This window comes from Corapipo altera, unplaced genomic scaffold, assembly GCF_003945725.1.
Source record: "Corapipo altera isolate COAL_440 unplaced genomic scaffold, ASM394572v1 2, whole genome shotgun sequence".
NCBI classification, from domain to species: Eukaryota; Metazoa; Chordata; class Aves; order Passeriformes; family Pipridae; genus Corapipo; species Corapipo altera.
This window is the reverse complement of record NW_020884890.1, coordinates 6,773,688-6,798,049: the sequence shown is the minus strand read 5'-3', so window position 1 is coordinate 6,798,049 and position 24,362 is coordinate 6,773,688. Positions and strand designations below refer to the sequence as shown.

Genomic DNA, 24,362 nt, shown 5'->3' with positions numbered 1-24,362 from the left:
TAAATCTCCTCTAATAGAGATTTCTATAAATAATTTGAACTTCAACAAATGTCCTTATAAAATGATACAATATTAAATCTCATTCATTATACAAATTATTGACAGTAACACTAGCACAAGCTGCTGTCTTCTTGAAGCACAGTTGTGTACAGAAGACCCTGGCATGTGGGTTTGTTAATTTGTTTGTTCAAAGCACTTTCATCCATTCTTCATCTCTTTTCATGGAGAACAAACACAAAGGATGTCATCTATATTGACAAAGTCCCTCTTAGATATATGACTTGCCTAAGATACACAAAAATATTTCTGCAAATGTTCCTTCCAGAACAGATGTTGAGTTGCTGAAAGTCATTCCTTGAAAGGTGACATGCAACTGGCAGATGTGAGGTGGTACACTGGTAGCAAGGATATATCCATGCACACACTCCTTGTTGAAAAGTAAACCAAACAAATGTAAATATAGTGACAGCCAACAAGGAGCTAAAAAAATCTCCAATCCTCAGTTCATTAGTGTATTTCATATTGTTGTTTTCTGTTCATATATTGTCTTTTTCCATACCTGGGGTAGATTTGGAGCCAGGTTTTTGTGTGAGGCCACGGGCTCTAATGACTTCTACTTCTAACTGGCCTTTTTTATCTACCATTCCAATCTGGATGTCACCTGAGAGGGAGAAGAAGGAAGTACACATTTTAGAGAAGTAGTACAGCTCAGGAAATAGGGTATAAGGGTGAGAAACAGAAAGACTAGTTTGATATTATTCTTCTGCCTTATTGTGCTTGTTGCCTCTCCCCCTGATTCCTTTAATTTCTCCATCCTTAACCAAGGACTAAACGATACATAATTAGGGAGCAGGGTGCCCTCTCTTGGTGTACAGTTTTTACCAGACCAAAATAGGTGTTTTTCCTTCAAAAGTCTGCAACAAGCATAAGGGTGATAATGTTCCTGTTTTTATCAATATTCCACACACCCATTTTTGGTGCGAATAAAATATTGCATCATGTTAAAAAAAATAAACTGCTTTTGTTTCTAAATAGTTAAACTCATTTTCCTGCCTGAGTTTTGACAAATGACATTTCCTGCAGAAAAAAATGTAAACTGCTTAGTCTGAGACCAAGCATGTTCTGATCAACAAAATACAAGGGAAGTCAACTATGAGCTGATGCTCAAGGCATGATATCTCTGTGGTTTCATGTATCATGGAATCAGCTGGGTAGAAGTCTAACAGGCCACTTAGAATAAAAAATGAACAGTATGACACGGGTAGCTATGTGACACTTGGGCAAATAAACGAAACTACATCTACGAAACACGAGTATGTGTATATTTGACATGTAAACTGTGATTGTCTAAAAAAACAAACTCACGAACAGATAGTCTCAAACTATAGAAATTGGGGTCTGGGTTTAGAGAAACAGCGTTTTGAAATTAACTGGGCATGAGATTTTCATGTTTCTCTAACAGCATATTAAAGTAGTATTTATAGTTTGGTATGTGAAGCATGACAGAGCAGCAGGGAAAATTTTTTTATCAATCAAACTTTGCTTGAATAAACATAGCTCTGTGTTACACTAAAAATAGGTGAGGAAAATTCCAACAAGTCTTTTTTAAGACCACATCTCTGTATCACACATCCAAAACAAAACATGCGTCAGGGAACCAGAAGGTGGAGCAATAATACAAACATTTTCAAATTGTCACTTGTGAAAGGATACCACAGAGAGGGTATTCTGAAGGTTGTTAAAAAGCATGATGAAGTGTTTTTGGGACAGGCAAAACTTGAGCCTTTAGTAAATAAAGTAGTTCTAAGAATTTAAAATAAATGTATTACTCAAGTAAAAATCTTTAATCAAAAAACAAGATTAAAATAAAGAGATGGAAGAAATCTAGACTCTTACATTCATACCAATAAAGCCACTTAGATATTTACTGGGCAAACAATCTCACAAATATATTTTCTTTCAAAATAACAATAAAAATATTAATTTAATAAATTTGGTGATTATTAATGCTTTAGTAGCAGTCATTTGGATTTATACAGCAAGTCTTGCCTTAGAGGGTACTCAGAGCATTCTCAGGATAGTTTTCCTTCTTCTAATGAGTTGAGAAGAAAAAACTCTCTTCCACAATTTTTCTTTCTGTTTCTTTCCACTTTTTCAGATATGTCTCAGTAGCCCTTCCTATAACTGATTTTCCTAAGACAGTTGTACTGAAGCAGTGGTCATTTATAATTTCCAGCAGAAGTATCATTACACTAGTGGATCAAGGACTCCTCACTCAGCATCCTAAAGCATGTCTAAGAACTGCTCATATATAAGCAAAAAACAACAACAACAAAAAACCCCAAGCCTTTCCGAAGATACTTACACAGACCTGCACAGCCCTGTACTGTTGCACTCCTTGTACAACTCCCACTCTGTTCATATGAAAAAGATACAGCTAATGCTACTATAGGGAATTACAGACAGGGCTGTAACATAGAGAAGATCACAGGTAGCCCCAGGTAGCAGTTGTAGAAAAGGACTTTGTGTCTCTCATGGCAAACACTGGCTTTATCAGCAACCGATAAATAGGCATTGCAAATGTGGGCAGAAGTTTCACGTTCTGGGATTAGATGAACTTGGAAAAATGTAGTTTGGTCAGAAACCCTCTGTCACATGCAATATAACCTGTGTCAAGCGAATATAAATTCTGGACAGCTGAGATTTTACAGAGAGCCACTTTTGGAGAAGCCAAAATAATTTTGAGTGGGAAGTAAAACCCCTATATTCAAATGGCAAATAAGATAGCCAGCACCTTAAATGGAGCAAATACTGTTTCTCACCCCATTTTTGATGCCAGCATGCTAGAAACACCAGTGACTGCATATAGGACCTTCATGTTCACAGTGAAGGAAGACACTTTGTAAAAGTCTTTTTGGTGCAGTAGTCTGGCAGTGTGTGCCTTAGTTAATTGTCTTATTAGTCCTTTAACAGAGTAGAACATATTATTCTTACCCATGGCAGGGGTTGCCAGTGTTTGTCGGCCTACTAACTGTGCAGGTCCAAGTCCATCGAGGAAATCACTAAACTGACTGTCAGCGCCCAGCCGTACTCCGGGAAATATTAAGCTGAAACAAAATAAAAGCTGGTTAAGCATAAGATCAGGATTCATTTCTATTGTCCTACAGTATTTACCTCAAAAGTACTACTGATAAAAGGCAAGCAGCTCAGGATGGACAACCACAATTCTGCACCATCAGGAATGAGCTGTTTTCCATGGACTCCAAAGCAGTGTAGTGAAATTCTGCAAACGGACCCAAAATAGTCCATAAAACAGGTCTTGCTAAGCAGTTCTTCAGGAGCAGTGAAGAATCTGACAGCTGAATAAACTGTGAGTGACCTTGTATGAGAAAACATAAAAGCTTCAAGAAATTTAATAGCCTGTCCTTCATTTTAGAATGTTTGACTGACTTAGATCCAAATCCCACCTGCATCAGTTAGAGCAAACAGGAAAACCAGATGTATACACTAAATTAATCTGATTGCTGCAGCTGTTAAATGAAGCAGTAAACTGGCAGGTAGTACTAGTGGTGATTAGAGTTACACCTCATACCAACGCCTAGCCAAAATATTCTGGTAGACAAACTGGATCTACAGTTGGTACCTACGCCTCTTTCAACATACAAACTGAACACATACATAGGCACAGATTATATGGAAACATTCAAGGCCAGGTTGGATGGGGCTTTAAGCAACCTGGTGCAGTTGAAGATGTGCCTACTGAGGGCAGAGGGGTTGGACTAGATCTTTACAAGTCCCTTCCAACTCAAACTATTCTATGATGCTATGATATATGCTTTTCCAAGCTACTTTCTTATATTCCAGTCTCCACTTTATTTTTATTAGAGACAGAGTCTTCAGACAATAACAAGAGAAACAAACAAAAAAAAAAAAAAGAAGGAGAGAAAGAGTGACCCGTGGTGGGAAGACTCAGCTTTGACTTCCTCATCACGGTTATGAGGAATAAAGGAACAGACTTTAAACTAAGTCTAGATAACATCTTACCCAGCAGGCCATCCACCACTCTCTATCTGCTTCTCCTTCAAAGGAAATTCCCTAACAGACTGCAATAAATAATTAAAAAACTTCCTAATAAAAACAGGTAGTGTGAAAAGCTTTGATTTCTTCACATCAGGCTTATGTGCTCCAGCCATTCAATTCACACTGAAAACTCTTTACAAACCCATAAATTGCATAGAAAAAGCCCATTTCTCTCTTGAAAACTAACTGCTCTTACTATGCCTGCATAAACATATAGATTGTCTGTGACAAATATTGGCCAGAAAATATCATAGAATCATAGAATATATTGAGTTGGAAGGGACCCACAAGAATCATCAAAGTCCAACTCCTGGCCCTGCACAGGATCATGCCCAAGAGTCACACCATGCAGCCAAGATTATTGTCCAAATGCTTCTTGAACTCTGTCAGGCTTGGTGCTGTGACCACTTCTCTGGGGAGCCTGTTCCAGTGCCCAACCACCCTCTGAGTGAAGAACCTTTTCCTAATGTCCAACCTAAACCTCCCCTGACACATCCTCATACCATTCCCTCGGCACAGTGCTTCTCATTAGAAAACTCTGTTTTTCCAAATGTTCAGTTTTAAAATCTGTCTTTTTTTAAAAAATAAGTTTTCTTTAGATGGAGGAGGAAAAGAATCTCAAGGTCTCCAGTTCAACCATCAGCCCACCACTTAGAGCATTCACCTAACCTTGAGATGCAGCTTCAAGCCCAGACCTTTTGACAAGACACAATCTGCTTCTCACCCCAGTGTCATTATCCTTTCACTCTTGCTTCTGCTATGAAAAGTTTCTTGCTTTTTTCTTAGGCTTTTTTTCCCAAGATGTGTCACATTTTGCCACATGTTGACTAACATTGAAAATATTCACTTGAGACCACATGTCCAGCTATACATATAATAATGAAGGTTGAGAACTACACACTCATCTTAATGTATATTAATTCTAGTTCATTAAACTCCAATTAAGGGCCAAGCAAGTACCTGGGGTACCTACTGTAGGGATAGCTGAGCTACGTATCTGATTGGTCTTAAGAAATGCGGCATGAGGAATGTTACTGTCAATAAATTATGTGATCCTGGAAGTAAAGTCAGGGTCACACACAGAAGGAAGGACAAGAAACTCGTGCAAACTTAACATAAGCACTTCCTAATTGTCATCGTTATCTCCCTACAGTAATGTCAAGAGTGAACTTCAGACAAAACAAGAGAAAAAAATGTTGCAAACAGCCCCACTATTCTGAATACAAGGTGCTGTCAAAAACTGATTCAATGTTCACACCAGACATAACATCTGAAGTTAAAGCTGACCCTTCTAATGTTAAAAGACAAGCCCAGAGGAGGGAGAGAGGGAGATGATTTTAGGATCAGCTGGGACAGTGCCTGCACCCTGATTATGTAACAGAGCTGTGTGGTTTCCCCTCCACCGAGATTGTGTCGAAGTAATGTTCTACATTCTACTTCATGTGGGGGAAGTAATTAAACAGTAGAAACTTCTTTTATTGGTCATCTTTCTTACCATTTAACTTTCTTCTTTCACTGTGGTCTAAACCCAGAGCTGCTGTAAACTAACGTTATTCTGTGGAACTCATACAAATTTGAAAGCAACTGAGGATTTGATCCATAGCTAAATCACAGAATCACAGAAAAATAGAAGACTTCAGAGAGGTTTTCTAAGCCACAAAGTGCAGCACCCCACTGAACAGAGCCCTCTGGCATCCCTTTTGCCTATGGCATTGTGTGCTGTTTAAAGAATGTTTCTCTTCTCTCATTTCAGCAAGATATATTTAACTTTTTCACCTGAGTTTTGTTGTCTCCCTCCTTTGACCCATTCTTCCAGGCTTCCCTTCAGAGTCACTGTTAGATATCAGTGGTGTTTTCACTTCACTGAACTCACTGTTTCTTTAGTCTTGCAGAGATTGGAATAGAGATGTGGAGCTCAGGGATAACAATCCTTAAAGCTAAGGTCAAGTACAAAGTGGGTTTGGAGTCATGAAATAAAGCTGAGGTATACTGAGAATCAGGAATCAACCAGAAGAACTGGTAACTATCAAACCAAAACATAGTGAAAAGTTATGGTGCCAAAAGCATGGATCAAAGAAGCAGGACAAACACGGTCAGATGTGAAGATAGCTATTGCATGAGAGATCTGAGAGGTAAGGAGAATTATCAGAGGCAGAGCTGATGCTAGTGCAGCAAGAGATGGGGAGCAGGTACAGGTGCTGAGGAGACAGAAACAAGACATGAAATGCAGATAGTGTGACTACCAACTTATGATAGCTTGAAGATGTGCCTAGTTCTAAAGGACAATTTTCAAACTATGTCCCACTACGCACACCCAGCCTGCAATATGTCCCAGTAAAAAGCAAGCACTCTGTTTACTTACCAGGCTTGCTCTCCTCACTGCCTTACTCAGAAGCTGATTCTGAAATCAACAGTTTAAGGCTCTACCTTTTTGTCCTCTAGATGCCTGCTGTGACCTCCAGATCCGGACCTTGGTTGTCCTAGCCTTGACAAATCTGTTTACACACAATGGAGGTGGAACAGAAGATTTAGCTGTTCCCCTAAAAATTTCCTCACCCCTAATGCTGGCTCCCACCCCTCCCCTCCACTGCTAATCAGGAAAACAGGCTCTCACAGCTCCTCCTTAGCAGAATCCAGTTTATTGGGCCCTTTGTTACGGAGGGGAGAGACTGATGCCTTACAGATTGAAACTCCAGCATAGAGAAGAAGGAGGACAGCAGGATGGAGTGTTGAAAGGGTAAAAGTAATGCCCCATAGAGGAATCATAATTATGAAAACCGGTCCTTTATTCTTCACTTGAGCTTTATCTGATTTGTTTTTGAATTATTCATGACGTAGCCTGTTTTTCTTACATGACTCTTAAAATTCTTAGCATTGTCACAGAATCATGGGATGGTTAGGTTTGGAAGGGACCTTAAAAGTCATCTAGTTTTGATGCCCCTGCAATGCTCAAGGACATTTTTCACTAGATGAGGTTACTCACAGCCCCATCCAACCTGGCAGTGAATACTTCCAATGATGAGCCAATCCACAACTTCTCCAGGCAGAAGAGTGGTAACACAGTAAGCATATAAAAAGATGAAGGCAAAGAAGTCCAAATCTCTCATTTTGTTTCCAAGTCTATAGAGTGCATTTGCTTACCCCCATTTTCCCTTTCTGTGGGGAGTCATCTTCTAAGAATTCCCTAGTGACCACTGTGCATTGGTACACATGGTAGAGTCCCACTGAGAACTGTGAGGAGGCTGGAGTATTCATGCACTCTTTCATGTCAGAACTGCCTTTGTTCTCCTTTCCTACATATTGAGTTGTTTTGCAGTGAATGAAAACAGCTGCCCCATTCCCCACAGCTGTCTGCCTGACTTAGCTGATGGGGCAGCTGGACTTTGCGTTTACAATTCTCAATAAGAGACTTGGACCAACTCCAAACTAAACTTTCTTTGTATATAGTATTGCTGAACAGTTTCATATCACAGGGATTCACATATGATGTCTGAAGTTTAACTCTGAGGTAATCCAAACATAACTTAAAGAAAAGTATCCCTATGTTTTGCTTTGAATAATGCAGTCTGAATTTAGTTGTCTTTTGATGAACAAAATGCCTCGCTGGATGCCAGAAAATAAGAATTCTTAAGGAATCCTCTCCTGATTTCAATTTCCGAGAAATTTATGTTATGTGCCTAAAATATTGCAATTTTTCAAATGTTTCAAGAGGAAGAATCTGTACACAGAGCCATCCCCTTCAGCTAGAGCTTGGGACATCCCAAGTAATTCGGGAAAGAAACTTCTCCCTCATTAGAAACTTCCACATTACTCATATTTTTAATGCCACTTACTTGCCCTCAGAGCTATAACTATTTATGCTGCCGTCAGTGGATTCCCGACTTGGCTGTCGAACCATACGACTTCTCATCTCTGCTGCCATTCCTGTTTCTGTGCTTCTCTGTATTGTGCTCTTTAGCTTCTTGCTGCCACCCTCTGAAAGCAGAGAAAAAGAAGCGACAGTTAGAATGACAACTTAGAGCAAAGTGTTTCCTTGCAGTTTCCCCTCTCTAACAGTGATCTGACTTAATCATTACTATTTAACATATAAAAAGACTATTCTGATTGAAAAAGCAATTTCTCTTCCCTAGTTGCAAACTGGAAATAGCTTCTCTTTAAAAGAGCTGAAACCTGAAGATCTTCATTAGGGCAAACTGTTAGAAACTTGATATCTTTTTAATAACATTTGCACAGTTGGAATGTAGACAGTTCTGATAGTGTTTGCTAACCACACACTCAGTAATGTGCTTCTAGACACCTTGTTAGTTGGTTGGGTGATGGCAAAAGAAGTTACAACTCTCACAGAAAAAAAAGATGGAAAAAATCCTTCATGCATTCCACAGAAAAATGTTAAGTATTAAGATACTTAGTATCAAAAATATAATAACGCATTTTGACTTGGCAAAATCTTACTTTTCACCACAAAACATCTTCAAAGTAGACAGTGAACTTTATAGAATTTATGAGCTCAGTACTTCCTCAGCAGAAATAACTCTTTTAGAATATGTTTGGGAGATCAAAGAATAGTTAAAGCTGGATGGGACCACATCTGGGTCATCTGGTCCAACATCCCTGCTCAAGCAGGGTCTTCCTAGAGCACATGGCACAAGCTTGCATCCAACAGTTCTTGAATATCTCCAGTAAGGGAGACTCCACAATCCTTCTGGGCAGTCACAATCTAGGCTTGCAACTGAACATTAGAAAGTAATGTAAATCTTGGGGAATTTCCATTTGGAAAAGCTTCTATCACACATTCTTTAAAATGCAATTTGATTTCCACCTGGAAGGTTTCATATTTCCCTTGAGCAAGAGAGCTTCCAGTCCCTTACAGATCCTTTTCAGAGTATGGTTGATCTACAATGAATTCTACTGTTTCATGGCAGAAATTATACTTCTAGATGATGATTGTTGTTCTGAACAATCTTTAACTAAATTACTTTCACCAAAGTCTCCATGTGATGTAATAACGTTTGTTGTCTTCAAACTCAGTATCCTGTTCTTTTTCATTTAGTTCAAAATGGGTACTCAAAATTCAATGGGTACCATTACTTTCTCTCAGAAAGTAGTAAATTTGACAAAGTTTCATGTAAGAACATGCAAAAACATTCTTCTGCATTTGCCTCTTCATTTTGGTGCTCCTTCACTTGCTCTTTGTGAAGTCGGTACTTCCTTTTCATCATCTGCTCAGGGGAATATCTGAAAAAGTGAATGTTTCTTCCATCTCCATCTGCTGTGGAGACTGAATTGCTCTTAAAGGTTTTTCACTTCCCTCTTTAACTGGGACATTGTTGATGTTTGAAACCGACAGATCGTGACCTTTCGTCACATAAAATTCAAGTCTTTGGTAGCGCCCACGTGGTCTGCCCATTGCTCAGGGTGTTTAAACATGCTGTCAAGAAGAGCTGGCCCTTGCTCTTTTGGTCTGCAGAGCTCGTGGAGGGCAAGGAGAAATCACACCATACAGCTACCAGAGTAACCTCTTTGGAGCTAGCAGAGAAATAGAAAACATGGCCACAGTGAAAAGGAAAGAGTTTGTATATTGGGCTCAGAGGGGACATGACCACAGTGAAAGAGGCTGTGGTTTCGCTCTTAAGCTTTCTGGATGAGGGTTGTTTATCTATGGCCACCCAGAAACAGAGAAACAAATGCCTCTGAGTGGAAGAGATCAGCTCCTTCCACAGATCCTTTACTCCCTTCTGAGGCCAGCAGCTCTGAGGTTTTCCTTGGACCACCACAACTCATCCAAATTCCCAGTCCTTGGTTATTCAGTGCTGCTAAATAGGATGGAGATTAGGGTAGGCAAGGTACACCAGGCAGACCAGGTTCCACTCTTACACAGTGCTGGTGTGGAAGGTATTGCTGGAGCTTCAGTGACTCCATATGTAGAAAACCAAATGCTAAGTTTTGTCCTGAACTTTCTCTTTAAAAACTGAGAGTGTGTTCGGCATACCAACACTGAAAGGTAGGCTGAGCATCAAAAATTAATCAAAAGGCAGCCTAGAAAGTATAACCCATACACAGCATTGTACTCCAAAATAGGATTCACACTTTCTGTAAACATGCATTTACCCACCAGTACTGTTTTTTCTCTCTCTCTGTCTTGCCAAGACCTGTCTGAAAGTGTCTCTGTTTCCATTTGCTCCTAGAAAGTGTGTGAGATTATGTGGTTTACCCCGTCTTCTTTTCTGGAGCCAGCCAGATCAGGCAGCATAACCAGAAGGATTTAATATGGTAGAATCCGAAATGTATTCAGCTGAATAAGGTTGCTTGTGAGTATTCGGGGCTCAGGAAAGGGAAATTATGAGATTCTAGAGTTAGCTACAAGACCAGCATGGCACAAATTGGTAATGAGATGTTGTTCTGGACCCCCTAGAAAACATGGTGGGTGCTGAAACTTAGGGATTAGAGCGAGGCTGTTGGGACAACATAATGAACATCGTCATAAAAATAATCACTATGAAAAATATCCATTGGCTAGATCACAAAAATGAATATTTTAGCTTTGAGTCACAGTAGAGATTGAAAATAGCAAATTGAATTTTTTTTTTTAAGACTACATTGTCATGGATAACATCAATATTACTGCTTGAACACATTTTGCTCCATAGATTTTAAATGCACAGACCATGCAGTAGGAATCCTTGTGCATGGCCATAAGCAAGTTCAAAATCTTGTCTCACTGTGATGCAAATAACAGATTGTCTTTTTCCAAATACTTTTCACGTCACTGCTCTCTGTCTTACAGCACTGGTTCCACTTCTTTTTCTTTTCTCATCAACATTTTTTCTCAGGTTGAAGATTAAAAAGCATCCTTTTGTCTCCTCTTAAAAGTGCTACTAATACCCAAAATGTTTCCTGGGAAAACTAGAGTCCTCCTATATATTTAATTTTATAATCTCATTCTTAATATTCTGCAGTACAATCAGAAATATAACATAAAAGTAACCCAATGGAATGATAAACTACAACAAGGAGTTTATGGCATAGAGGAAATTGCTTTTGCCCATGGCTAAGAAACAAAATACATGCTGCACAGGTTTTGGAAGTTTTATGCATCTCCGTTCTGTCCACTTATATCACGAAAAGTAAAGAGTTCATTTATCTTGTTAGTGTACTCCTGCAAACTTCTCAGTAAAATCTAGTTCTGAGAGGGAGGTGCTTAGGATACCGCTCATTTGGGAACTGCTGCTATTTCTAAAGGCATCCCAGCAACATGAACTCAATCTGGAGTACAACTTCCAGTCCTGCCTTGACAGCACAATGAAGTACAGGATCCAAACAACCACAAGGGTTTCTCCTGATATTGATATTACATTTTTTTAAACTTTTATTTTCATCTTGCATTACATTTAATTTAACATATATCTTTGCATATATCTTTGGAATGTTGTCTTTATATGAACAATACAGGTTCATAAAATATTCAAGTTCAATATCTATGCTATGATATACTGAGAAGATCTTCTGCTCATCTGGATATCTATTGGAGAATGCTTGGTCCTGCTCCCAATTTTTATCAGTTTGATATGTACAATTAAATTTTACAATATGTTACAGTCATTTGCCTGCCCTGTGTAAATTACACTGTATTCATTGTGCAGACTGAAGATAAGCAGTCTCTATACTGAATACCATTCAGAGGTAAAATTTACTCCTGTATGCTTCTGTATGCTTCTGTCTGCTGTGTCAGTTGTGTAAGGCTTTCTGCATGCAGCAATGCAGATTCATGTGCATATATTACATGGAAACACCTGGCTTAACTGGTACAAGTCAGAGAAAAACTATTACAGAGCAATTGTGATGAATATTTTTGCAGATTTAATAATTGATGGCAAAGGATCATAAAGCAGCCACCTGCAGCTACAAAATATACACGGCATGTAAGCATTTTGCAATTTATCAATAGGCTTGTTGTAGCACTCCTGCTACACTGATGAGTGTGTGCAATGTGCTATTTCCCTCTACTTATTATAAATGTAGCCTGTAGCAATTCCTTTTTGGTTTGACAAGAAACTAGTCCCCGATTTTGGTTTTCCTAGACAAAATTAACTTAACAGACCAAGCAGTGCAAAAAGCAAATATGCACTATCTTACATTTGCAATTACAATGCAATTGATGTGTCCCCAATTTTTGTACGTCCTAATTGCTTTCAAGTATAGAAGCCAGGAACTATTGACAACAGAATTATATTATCGAGAAAGGGTCAGTGATAGTATCTAGAGATATAAGATGTCCTATTAGAGATACCTCAAGGCTAGCTTTACATCTCTAAGGCATCCAATTCAGAGGGGACAATGTCAGAACATTCCTCCCTCCCAGCCCCCTGCTTAGCAAAGCCATGACTGCACATGGCATCACTGTTTGCCTGCCTTTTCCTTTGTGCTTAATGTGGTACCTGGAATCAGCTATTACATTTTGTTCATTTCAGTATAGGAAGTCTGAAATATCAGGAGGGGCTGCTGGAGTAAAGCTTTTATGCAAGGTGCCAAGGTGCATATTACATGCCATTGATCAAGCCTAGGGGACAAGAATATAAGAATATGAGAATATGCGAGGACATGAGCTTGGCAATTTAGTCAACAGGACAGTGTTAAAGACTGCTGTAGGGCAGAAGAAAATGCTTACATGACCCTCTGTGTACTGCCTACAGGGAAAGGTGCCTTAATGAGCATTGCCCAGAATCATACATGAGTGCAACTAGTTGGTTAGCACCAAAAAAAAAGAAACCATTTTACACACATGCAGCACCTAGGTATGTGGTATGGAAAATTCATGATAATTTCAAAAGAACACACCAGAGAACAAAGCATATACCACTACTAAATCCACAATGAAAGGGATCATAAGAAAAGTGATAATACTCAATGTCATTGCATGACTCAAGGGCAAATTATTCATGGTATCAAGTATGCTTATGCATCCAAAGAAAGCCTAAAAGCTTTGAGCCAGCTATGACTGAAACCTGTCAGGACTGTGACCGTATGGTTAGTTTGCACAATGACTATGTGAGACACCAACAAGGTTATGCCAACTGCAATAGTTAGGGTCAACCTCAATTCAAAGAACTATAAAAAGAAAAGTCAAGGGAACATTTTCTTCTGGTTCTTTCTGATGTGTTAGTGATTTTTACAACCTGAAATGCTTGGAGATCTGCTGAGTTACAAGTTCTGCAGCATCCCTCTCACTTTGCATGTAGCACTTTTAAACAACAATAAAATATATTTACAAATATATTTACATATATCTGACAAAGTGCCCCTTGGCTTATAATCCCAAATCAGAGGGAAAAATAAAAGCGGAAATGGTTCAAAGAGCATTTGTTTTTTGTATATGTGTATATCTTTCATATGAACTCAGCAGCATATCGATCTCTAAGGCTGAAATTACATAATGACTATGGACAGAGATAAATAGTAAAAAATATAACATTTAAATACAAATGTTTCTAGACTTTATACTCTGCAATACTCCCCTGTATTTTCCATTCTGTGTATTGTGCTATCCTCTTCTGAACATAATGCTGTTTATAAAAAGATATGGAATATTGCAGTAATGGTCTTTTAAATGTTTCTTCCAACTATCACACAATATATCAAAGAAAGGAGAATGCTGTTTATATTCTTTAGTGTTAGATCCTGAGGTTTAAAATCCAAACATAAACTATCATGTACTTCTTCCCATTTCTATTTATTAAAACAAATCCACAAACAACATTTATATTAATATAAATAACAAAACCTTCTAGAAAGAATATTCACCTTTTCAGCTAGGATAATTTATCGAGAAGAAATTTTATCAGAATTTTGGAAAAAAACTATCTCACAGCTATATTTAAAAGTTTACATACTCATCTGGTAAACCACTTTCATTCCCAATAAATATTTTCAGAAAATAACAAAAATGGATAATGCAATTCGCCCATTAATACACACAATATTTTTTTCTGACATACATAGAGCAAAGGAACAAAAAGCACCAATCCTAACAAAAGGAAACTTCAGTGAAGTGCTATTAATGGTTGTATTAATGATTTGATGGCATTTTAGCCAGCATACTGCAGAATCTCAGCTTTTGAATGTATTTTTCACTGAAAACTTGCAGACTCAGACTCTTAACAGTTTTAGATTTCAAAGGACAGTAATTTTACTTATCCAACAGCTCCTAGTGACTTGCATGAAGCTGAAGTAGCACTTTGAGAACAAATGACAGGAATATGTCCATGCTCAAAATAAAAGTAAACAAGAACTGGAAAATCAGACCACTGTTTACTACCTGACAATGGGCTCAAAACTTTGAGCAACTCCTTTTACAAATCATATCTCCTGCAGAAAAGATGGTCTTAGACACATTTCATTAAAAAAACCCAAAACAAACTCACAAACACACCCCCCCCCCCCCCCCCCCCCCCCCCCCCCCCCGAAACGTAAAAACAAGCATGTGGTTTTTTATGTTTATCCTGATACTTATGATTTTTTCATGTCAGGGAAGAAAACCTGTGTCTAACTAGGGCACACGTATTTTAAGGAAAAACAAGGGTTATCTGGTCAGAAAAAGATCAGTTATGGCTTCTGAAATTACTTTATAAAGATTAATAGTTTTGTTCACATACTTGCAATGAAGAGAAAAGAGCCAGTGTGTCAGCCAAAATGAGGCAATCAAAGATGATATATAGCAATGAGTTTTTAGTGCTGGGATTGTGCTAAGCATGCTTTATAAACATACAGATATTAAAGCATATTAATGATCTTGTTCACACATATACAAAGAACCATATAAAAGCAGAACATGTCAGTGAAACTGATAATAGGTCTACATGCCATGTTCTTTAACTCTTAATGCCTCTATCAGTGATGTTCAATTAGTAAATCAACAAAGTCATGTTTCCAGCAAATTATTTACTATGTAAACAGTTTATAAAATATCAAGCACTCACTTTCTCATATACTCTTTGCTTTTTTTGTGAGTCTGGAGAAGAACATGAGGCAGAAGAAAATAAGAAGCTCAGAAGAGTTGTTTGCTCTTCAACAGTAACATTTTTCCATAAAAACACAGCCCTATAAGAATTGTTTATTACCAGTCAACCCAAATAACATTTGTCCAATGAAAGGGTGCTGGGACACAGCTTGCAGTTCATACAGGAGGGGAAAAGAAAATGCAATGCAGAAAAAAAATTGAGGAGATCCTTCAGATAAACTTAACCAGCATTTCATTTCATTAGAAATTTATATGTATTTAAGTAACTTGATGACTTTTTTGGATATAGGCAGCCATAAAAATTTTAGTCAATTTGAGACTGTTTATAAGTAAGTCTTCACAATTACAAATACTTCAGTATTTATTATTAAAAACATAGAATGACAGTATGACTACTAAAAGACAATATTTTACAAGATGATATCACCAAGGAGACAATTTATGAGACATCACTGATAAAAACTCACTACTGCTGTGCATCTTCACAAAGTTTCCTGAGACCTATGTACTCTACAAAACGGCAATCCAAAGTCTAATTATTTTAATAATCTCTGAAAAAAACTGTAAATTGAACTGTAAATTTAAACACTCTCAAAACCACTGGTGCCAAAGTATCTTCTAGTAAAAAGATGTTACATGCCTTTCTGTACAGTTGAAAAGTTTCTGAATAATAGCTCAACCCTAATTTAATGTCACAGCAAACTAATCAGGAGGCATTACAGCTTCAGAAACAGTCCCTTCCTTTTTGTCACAATTACCAATCTGTGAATTGATCTGAAAATACTCTATCTTTTCTGTAGTTTGATGTGCTCTGACTGTAACTTTCAAGCCCTTCAAGTTTCATTTTACCACTACCAGCACGTCCCAGGTGGGTATCACATTTCCCTTTAAAAATGTTACTAACCTGCCTTTAAGAGATCATTTCTAATGTAACAGATCAAAGTATCACAGCAACTCAGGTTTTTCTTAGTGACTGTAGCATTGTAAAGTTATAACCACAGACTATCGTACATTGCGAAAAATCAGACTCACGAGTAGGCTCATCACAATAACACACAGAAAACCCAGACTTACCTTTAGTTTAAGCAAAATTAAACATTTGCTATGATATAATCCTTAACAAGCAGCTAGCAACTAAAGCAGTTTCACCTTTGTTTAAATAACCTGTGCTGTTCCTGGGTGGAATAAATCTTTGGGGTCCTGGCGTTGCCTCTCCCTCCTTATCCTGTAACCACTTGGCACCGCAGCACAGCGAGGAATGATCAAGTTGCTTCACTCACAAGTTCCTTTTACAACTGTGATTACATTATAAGGCCTTGCAGTGAAAAAAAGTACTGAACTACCTACCAGCTAGCACTTCATAATTTATTGCCAAAAGGTTAAAAAATTCAGCAGAGTGTGCAAGCAGAGAAGAGCTCAAAATATTCTTGGCAACTTTGGTAGATGCATTTTTTTAATGCTGCTGTTTGGAACTTGATGAGGAGAGTCAGATAAACACAGAAACACATTTCTCTGTCCTGATGATATTGACTCATTTTGCATGAATTTTGGTACAAACACACCTGAAACATCGTAAACCTGAGAAAGCATCAAATTAGCATTAGCTACCAAATTACAGTTATGCTACAGAAAAGTCTAAATGATGTTACTGTCCTAGAGGGACTCGAGTACAACAGAGTTAAAGTTTCACTGTCTCTGAAATGCCCATGTGCATTTTGAGAACAGAATTTCATTTTTTAATTACTCCTTTCATCTTCAAACTTCCTTTTGAGGAAACAAACTTTGCCATATGTGTTTCAATGTCAAGTGTTTTAGTTTTTCTAATACTCTCTTCTGAAAATGTATTATGCTTTCCTTTTGCATTATTTAAGAATCAATTAATTTAACACACCTTTATCAACTTGGCATTCAAAATTGTAGGGACCAATGTGCGGGACCAGTGTGCTTTCTCTCACTTGCTCTCACAAAGAAAGGAGGTACCCAACCTAATGTACATAGTGAATTTTGATATCAGGGTGATAAAAGACAGAAAGGAGAAAGGAAATGACTTGGCATTTGTCAAGTAAAAATAAGAGAACTATTTCAAACAGGATTATAACAGGGGAAAAAATTAAAATGTGCACAATAAATTTCTGTCTAGTAGATGTTCAAGTTATGGTAAAGTTCTGATTATTTAAAGTGATTAAGGAGAAAAATGCCACAAATTATGTTGTTCATTGCAGCTAATAAACAGATAACAGGATTTATGATTGCAAATATTGTAGAGGTGACAAACTCAAAATCCTCTCCAGTAGTGACACAGTATATCTTATGCTGCTCCTATGCTGAGATGTCCACCTATTTTCATTGCTTAGGCACAGATTTCCTATTTAGTGCAATGGTTGAAGTACTCTGTATCTTCTTGATACATTTAGAAATGATGCTCAGTAAACCACAGAGAGGTTTGCTTATCACCTTTTTCAAAAATACATAGCTGTATGGTATTCAATTCTCTCATAGTGCACGTTACACTAAAAAAGCAGAATACAATTAAATAGAAAGATTTGTCTTCCAAAGATAAGTACAATGCCATGGTAGGAATGAGAAACTGATTTTGGTAGTTGCTAATGGATGCATGTCACCCTGCAAGACGTGCCTTCAGCATGTGCATGGCAAAGGCTTCAGGACCAGTCTGCCATGTTGAGCAGTTTTACACAAAGTGCTGCACTCATGCCAAGTGTACAGAAGTTCCCTCCCACTCAGGTTCTTGCTCAGGGAAACTGAAAGAAGTTTAAAACTGAAATAAAAAAAAACAGAATCCCCGACTTCAGTAACAGCCTTTCCTCCTTTACATTCCTCCTAGTTCCAGGAAAAATCATTCCTTATATTTCTTACTTGTATGATCAAACCCCCTTTACAGGGTTAAAACTGTTTGACTTTCTCTTCTGGATCTGTAACAAAAACTTGCCTTGTTTCTTCACCACTACATCCTGAAATATTAGCCTCATGCTCTCTACAAAGTAAATTTTTCTAGGTAGCCTCCAAAGTACCACACCTCAAGCAAACTTTCCTTTAAACTTTCTACAAAATTAAACAAAATTTTACACTTTCTTTTTGCAACCTTGTTTGCACTGCTGCCCCTTGTATCACCATCAGTGATCCCACTGAAGTTTCAGCTGCAGTAAAGTACAGCCATGTTCTTCTTCAGCCAAAGTACTGTGCTAAGGTTTACTTTGCTTTTGAATTTCTCTTAAAATGTGACTACCTAAAGTCCCAAGCCAGCTATGTTGTCATGACATACAGACATACCTCTCACTTTTGAGGTCAGCCTGCCAGAAGGGAAGCTAAAAACTCAGGAGAGGGTCCTTCTTTTGGTCAGCTAGAGTTCAAGTCCAGCTAATGGTGGTCCCAGGGCAAAATTTATCTTTTGAATCAGCTTTTTATTCACAGTAGTAGTTCAAACAGGTAAGTAGTGACAGTCACTGAATGTTTCTGTTTTAAAACAGCTGTTTGTGGCATTACATTCAGACTGATTTGCATTAGTTACATCAATCAGTACGTAAAAACACCTACAGACTTGGGCAGCGGATCTCTGCTAGATAAACACTGCATAACTGTAACATATAATTGTTCCCTTTGTGTTTATATTATTGAAAGTGGACAACTGCACATGAAGACTTAGTTTAGAGACAGATGGTTCAGCCAAACTTCCCAAATGAATGCTCCGGCACAACTCTGCTATGAAATGCTAAGGTTTGCATTCAGTATTGCTGGCTTATGTCCATTATCAAATATGCACTGAGGAAAACAGTACTGACAAGATGTAAAAGTTCAACCGTGCCACAGAGAGACACCAGCACAAAAAAACTGTCACAGCATCACTACTGCTTTAATGTCTGGGCAAGGTAGGGAGCAATGTGAGACAGTAGGATTTTCTGTAACATCTTGCATTTTGACATCAAAAATGATTCCAGGCTGTTTTTGCAGGTCCCTATGGCCACTTATTCTCCTCTCTGGGATACAAACCTTGCTTAACAAGGAAGCACTTGCCTTTCTCAAAGGGAAAGCAGATGAAACAACAGTCAACAGACATGAGGTAAAAAGCACACCAATATGGGAAGAGTTGTTCAGTGTTTTCCCCGGTAAATTACACTAAATTTTTATTACAAAGCAATATTTTTTTATTGTGACTGTTAGCTTGTTTTATAAAAGATTTATCATATAATTATTCTGTTACAAACATGATAAAAAGCTAAGAAAAATATAAGCACAAGAGAGAATCAGCCATTTTTTATAAATTAATATTTGAGAGCGTCTGAATTACAGCCAACAGATATAAGCAGACAGCAAGTGTTTACAAAATTTTAAAGCCCTTTCAAGTGGGGAGAAAACAGGAAAAAAATACTAAATGGTGCTAATACAGCCTGTGTCTACAGAAAAAACTGACTCCCTCCCAAACTTCTAGTTATTTCTGAAGTGAAAACACTTACAAACTGCTATTCCAATTAAACCACAAGGTTACCTGAAATACAGTTTTTAATGCAACAGTGCATGCATAATAATAGGTTTAAGGATCAAATGCACTTGTCTTGAACTAATACAATATTCACAAACGCTTCTCCATATATGCTAGTAACAAAAAATACAGTACAATATGAAGCTAATTTCACTACTTCTGAACTATTTAATAAGCCATTTTCCTCTCCATAAATTATTCAAAACCAGAGGCTAAGATTGAGTATTAAATTTTCTTGCTGTATTAATATAGAGGGCACTGACAAACCTACTACAGATGAAGAAATGACACCCATTTAAAAATAATCTGGAAAACAAAAATTGCATATCAACATCAGCACAAAAGAAAATGAGAAAGGGCAGCAGAAAATTGCACATCATAATAACAAGCATGAAAATCTGCAATAGTCAATCAGCCAGTCTGAACCACAGATTTCAAATTCCAAATTTACTTGCAGATGGCATATAAAAAGATGGTTCGTGAGAGTACATGGCACAATATTAAAATATAATAAACAAACCTTATTTTCGTGGTCCTGGACTTACTTTTGGTTAAACACAAACATGCCTTTTACAGTAATTTTAATCTCTGTAACTCATACCAAGTAGTACTACATCTTTCCAGGGATTTCAATATATATTAGCTCATGGATGAAGATCATAAAATACAAAAGTAAAACAAACTTGCCTTTCATAGCAGCGTTACACCATGGTGCTTGAATCTTGCAGAGCTAATGTTTTGAAGGTCAGGCTCTTTGGAACAGATGCACTAATCTCTCATTATCTCTATATTACACAAATTATTTCAGATAGTATTTTTTCTTGGAACTGACAGATAAAGCTCTATTTGCTGCTCAGGATTATTGTGATCATTAATGAGAGTGCTTCTTTTCTCTGTGTGGTCGAAGCATGAGAGGGTAGCTGTTATTGAGTACTGGTTGCTATAAAAATAGCAATGTCCAGTTAAATCGTAGACAAAAATAAGACACATAAATTCTACACAGGTAAGATGTTGTCATATAAGGATTAAACACAATATATGCACAGAAAAAAAGATTCCTATGTACACTATAAATCAAAATCACAAGAGGTAAAATTTAAACACAGTCTTCCTCTATTACTAGAAAATACTCTTTAAGGAAACGGTTTTGTTATTATAGCCTCTAAAATAGATCAGATTTTAAAACTCTGTGACTACAACAATATCTAACATGACAGAAGATTGGAGAGAAAACAACGAACAATAAAATGTGCATAAACCCTGGCTTATTTATATAAAGCTGGTATTACTACCCTCCAGAATTTGTAAGGACTGGAAGGATGTAATAAAACTAACTAATTGGCAAGCAACTTTTAATAAAATCACAATGAAAGATGGCATCAAGAGCATACGAATATCATAAAAGAGAAAGTTTGAGAAGCTTCTTGATAAATTAAATGATACAGCTACTGCCAGTATAAGAAACAACACAGAATGACTTTGATTAAGCTTAAGTAACATACATAGATAGTATAATAACAATTTCATATCTTTAAATCATAATAATTATATGTTATTAAATACACCATCCTTAGACTATGAAAAATACCCAAACTAATATGTCAGGTAATAGAAGGAGGATATTTTTGAAAAGATGTCTGCAATCACAAGTTTTACCCTATTAGTGATGCAGCACTGAATATAGATAATGAAGACAATCTCACTTTCTATTGAAGTGAGCTTTAATGTGCATTTCAGTGGCAACAGGAGCCAATGTCACTGAAAGATTACTCAAATCTAAAAATTATTTTACTTAATAATTCTTTCATACAATGTGCCTGATTGCATACTGTTTTCAAAAGAATATATATATTCATGGTATCTTCCATTTTCCTCAGCTTTTAATATATGTGTTTAATTTTTAACAAAAAGAACATATTCTAGAGGGAAATTGAAAGCATTTCTCTCAAGTCAAGAACTTCCAATATATAGTCAGAAAAGTTCTTAGAATATTTTATGTTTTCTTCCATTGAAATATTTAAGCAAAACCAATCTTTCTACCCTTGATTGGATACTCTTGTCCAGTGGTGGTCTTTCTCTGAAGGCTGCATTATGTGTATGCCACACTGGGAAAGGGGAAGACACACAGCAAAGACCAAAACTTTTTCAAAGGTCTTCTCTTTACATTTTTCTATCATCCTCAAAGGAACTTTGGGATACACAGACTCATTAACTATATCAAACTAAATATAAAAGCATGGGTAATTTAAAACAAAGTGCATGGTGCTAGTGAATATTTTCTTTTCCCCTATATCTTGAAGAAGTGGGGTTTTTTTTAATGTGTTATATATTCACAAAAGCATGCAGAATTTTCATAAAGGTCCAACTTCATCATGTGTAGATTTTCATGGGACTATTCCCTGTGAAGCACACATAGGACTGGACCTCACCATCACCTGGATACTTGATGAATCATATTTAAATAAACTTGCAATACGTTTCTAATGTGACATTATTTGTTTCAACAGTGAGGAAAATTATACACTTCAGAAAACAAAGTCAACTTTCCCATAAATTCCTGTTCTGGCACAGTTGCCTGAAAATTTGAAATTTATTACAATTACCTTGCTACTAGGATATGATTTATATAAAACAGTTCTATGTTTTTAATACAATTCTCAATCCATGAGTTGATATTGTGTTCTGTTCTATTTATCCCAAGAACACAATAATAAATAAAGAACCAATCCAGAATCATGGTGACATTCTGATCTGCTTTTCTTCAGAATTACAAAGGAAAGAGAACATCTTGCACACACTTAAGTGATCTCTTGTCAGCAAGGCAGGTAACCACAGTATTTTCAGGTATTTTGTAAAGATAACTTATGACACTGAAAAGCTATTATTTTCTAGAAAAACTAGCAATCTGAATGAAAAGACCTTGTAACAGAGAGTTCAGCGCTGTGCCATCAAGTAAGATAACAAATGTCACCATGCTATGTTCTGAAGTACAAAACGTGAGCTCAAAGAACAGTCAAAGGGATGTGAGTATAAACATACGCATTTGAAAGGCGACCCAGTGATGAACGAATCTTTTTTAATTTAGTTAATGAGCTGTTCATATATCTTATGCATTTCTTCACAGTTCAGCTAAGTTTACAGTTTAAAAGATTTTAGGGATCTTCTTACAGTCAAGTCCTGAATCAGTTTGTGGTCAACATACCTTTTATACTAATATCACTAAAATACATCAACTAGTCAGGTACCATTACTTGCTTATTTAGCTAATCTTACACTGCAGGGAATAATCTATTGTATTGACCTTTAAAGCAAGTAACCTTTAAAAAGTAATTAATTAAATCCCCAAATAGAAACATTCTTGCTAGGAGGACACAAGAAATGAAGACATTAAATGAAGCTGAGAATAAATTAATCCACAAACTACATGATCTTCCAGTAGCACAGAGCTGAGTCCTAATTTTACATGTTTTAGGGGGTCAAACAATGTATTGCTTTCAGGCACAGATTCCAATTTCAAAAAAGTTAACACTGTTCTAGTTTATATTGTAAACATTCTTAAACATTTTTAATATGTGAGCAATGTTTAGACATGTTTTAAAGTACAGAAATTTAAGGTCCCACGGACTCTTTCCTTAAAACAATGCCCCGCATAAAGATTACACACATGTATTTACACACATACATGCCCACTACATTACCAAGATTACTGTTTCTCTTATTATGTGCTCCTAGGTACACAACAGTCACAAGTATTTTTTAATCTGGCAATTACAGTATTAAATTTTTTAGGAAGTCTTGGTTCTTCTGCAGACTGTGACATTTTCAGTAGGTCACTTCCAGTCCTGAAGTTTGCTTCTCAATAAAATGGGACAATGACACTTACCATTCCTTTGTAAAATGCTTTTAAGGTCTATGGTGCCAACAATGCAAAGAACAAAGAACCATCGCTACTATTAAGGAGGTCTGACATGAATTATGAAAGTCAGAACATAAATTAAGAGCACATTAAATAAATTGCACTACAGAGCAAAGTTCAACAGTACATGTTTGCAGAGTAGCCATTGCAGTTCTTGCTCCAGTTGGGATTGCAAAATGATTGTTATATTGCTACTACAACTCTAATAAGATAGAAAACTTTGGACAACAAACAGAAAAAAAATATCTGCACAGGGTCATCCATTTATTCTACAGAAGTCTTCTTGGGTTACCAAATTCTTAAGCCTTGAAATCAACAGAATTTTTCAGCACCAAGCTCTCAAAAGGACTTGATTTCTTAAAAATAAGCACATCCTACCAACAAGGAGAACTTTTTATGCATAAAGAGAAACTACCTGCATATGTAACGTTGGCTAACATGCCTGCTGGAAGGTCTTTAAGTGAAAGAGAAACATGAAAATGTGAAGCATTAAGGTTCACGTCTTAATTTTGCAGTTCATTTCATTCACAGTCCTTTTACAAAGCACTGATGATCCTACTTCTCTACAGCACATGGTTTCTGCCAATATTGTAGTCATAGGCACCACATGAACATCGATAAATAGTAAAAGATGAGAATAAAGTCAAGAAATGGCATATCTGTCATCCTAAACTGACATCACAAAATCACAGAATCACAGAGCAGATGGGGTTGGACTAGATGATCTCCAGGGTCACCTAGAACAGGTTACACAGGAACACATCCAGGTGAGTTTTGAATGTCTCCAGAGAGGGATATTCCACAACCTTCCTGGGCAGCCTGTTCCAGTGCTGTGACACCCTCAATGTAAAGTTCTT

The 24,362-nt window shown here is 37.0% G+C and overlaps 1 protein-coding gene across 50 annotated transcripts in view; it reads right to left on the bottom strand.

The window, feature by feature from the left end:
• RIMS1 (regulating synaptic membrane exocytosis 1) overlaps positions 1–24,362 on the bottom strand; it is a 191,849-nt gene that overhangs the window by 3,369 nt on the left and 164,118 nt on the right. For all 50 annotated transcript variants that reach the window (XM_027644811.1, XM_027644835.1, XM_027644818.1 and 47 more), the window contains 3 exons: positions 7,914–8,055; positions 2,995–3,107; positions 560–661 (listed from right to left, as the gene is read on the bottom strand). In XM_027644811.1, coding sequence (XP_027500612.1) covers positions 560–661; positions 2,995–3,107; positions 7,914–8,055 — 357 coding nt within the window. The remainder of the gene's footprint in view (positions 1–559; positions 662–2,994; positions 3,108–7,913; positions 8,056–24,362) is intronic.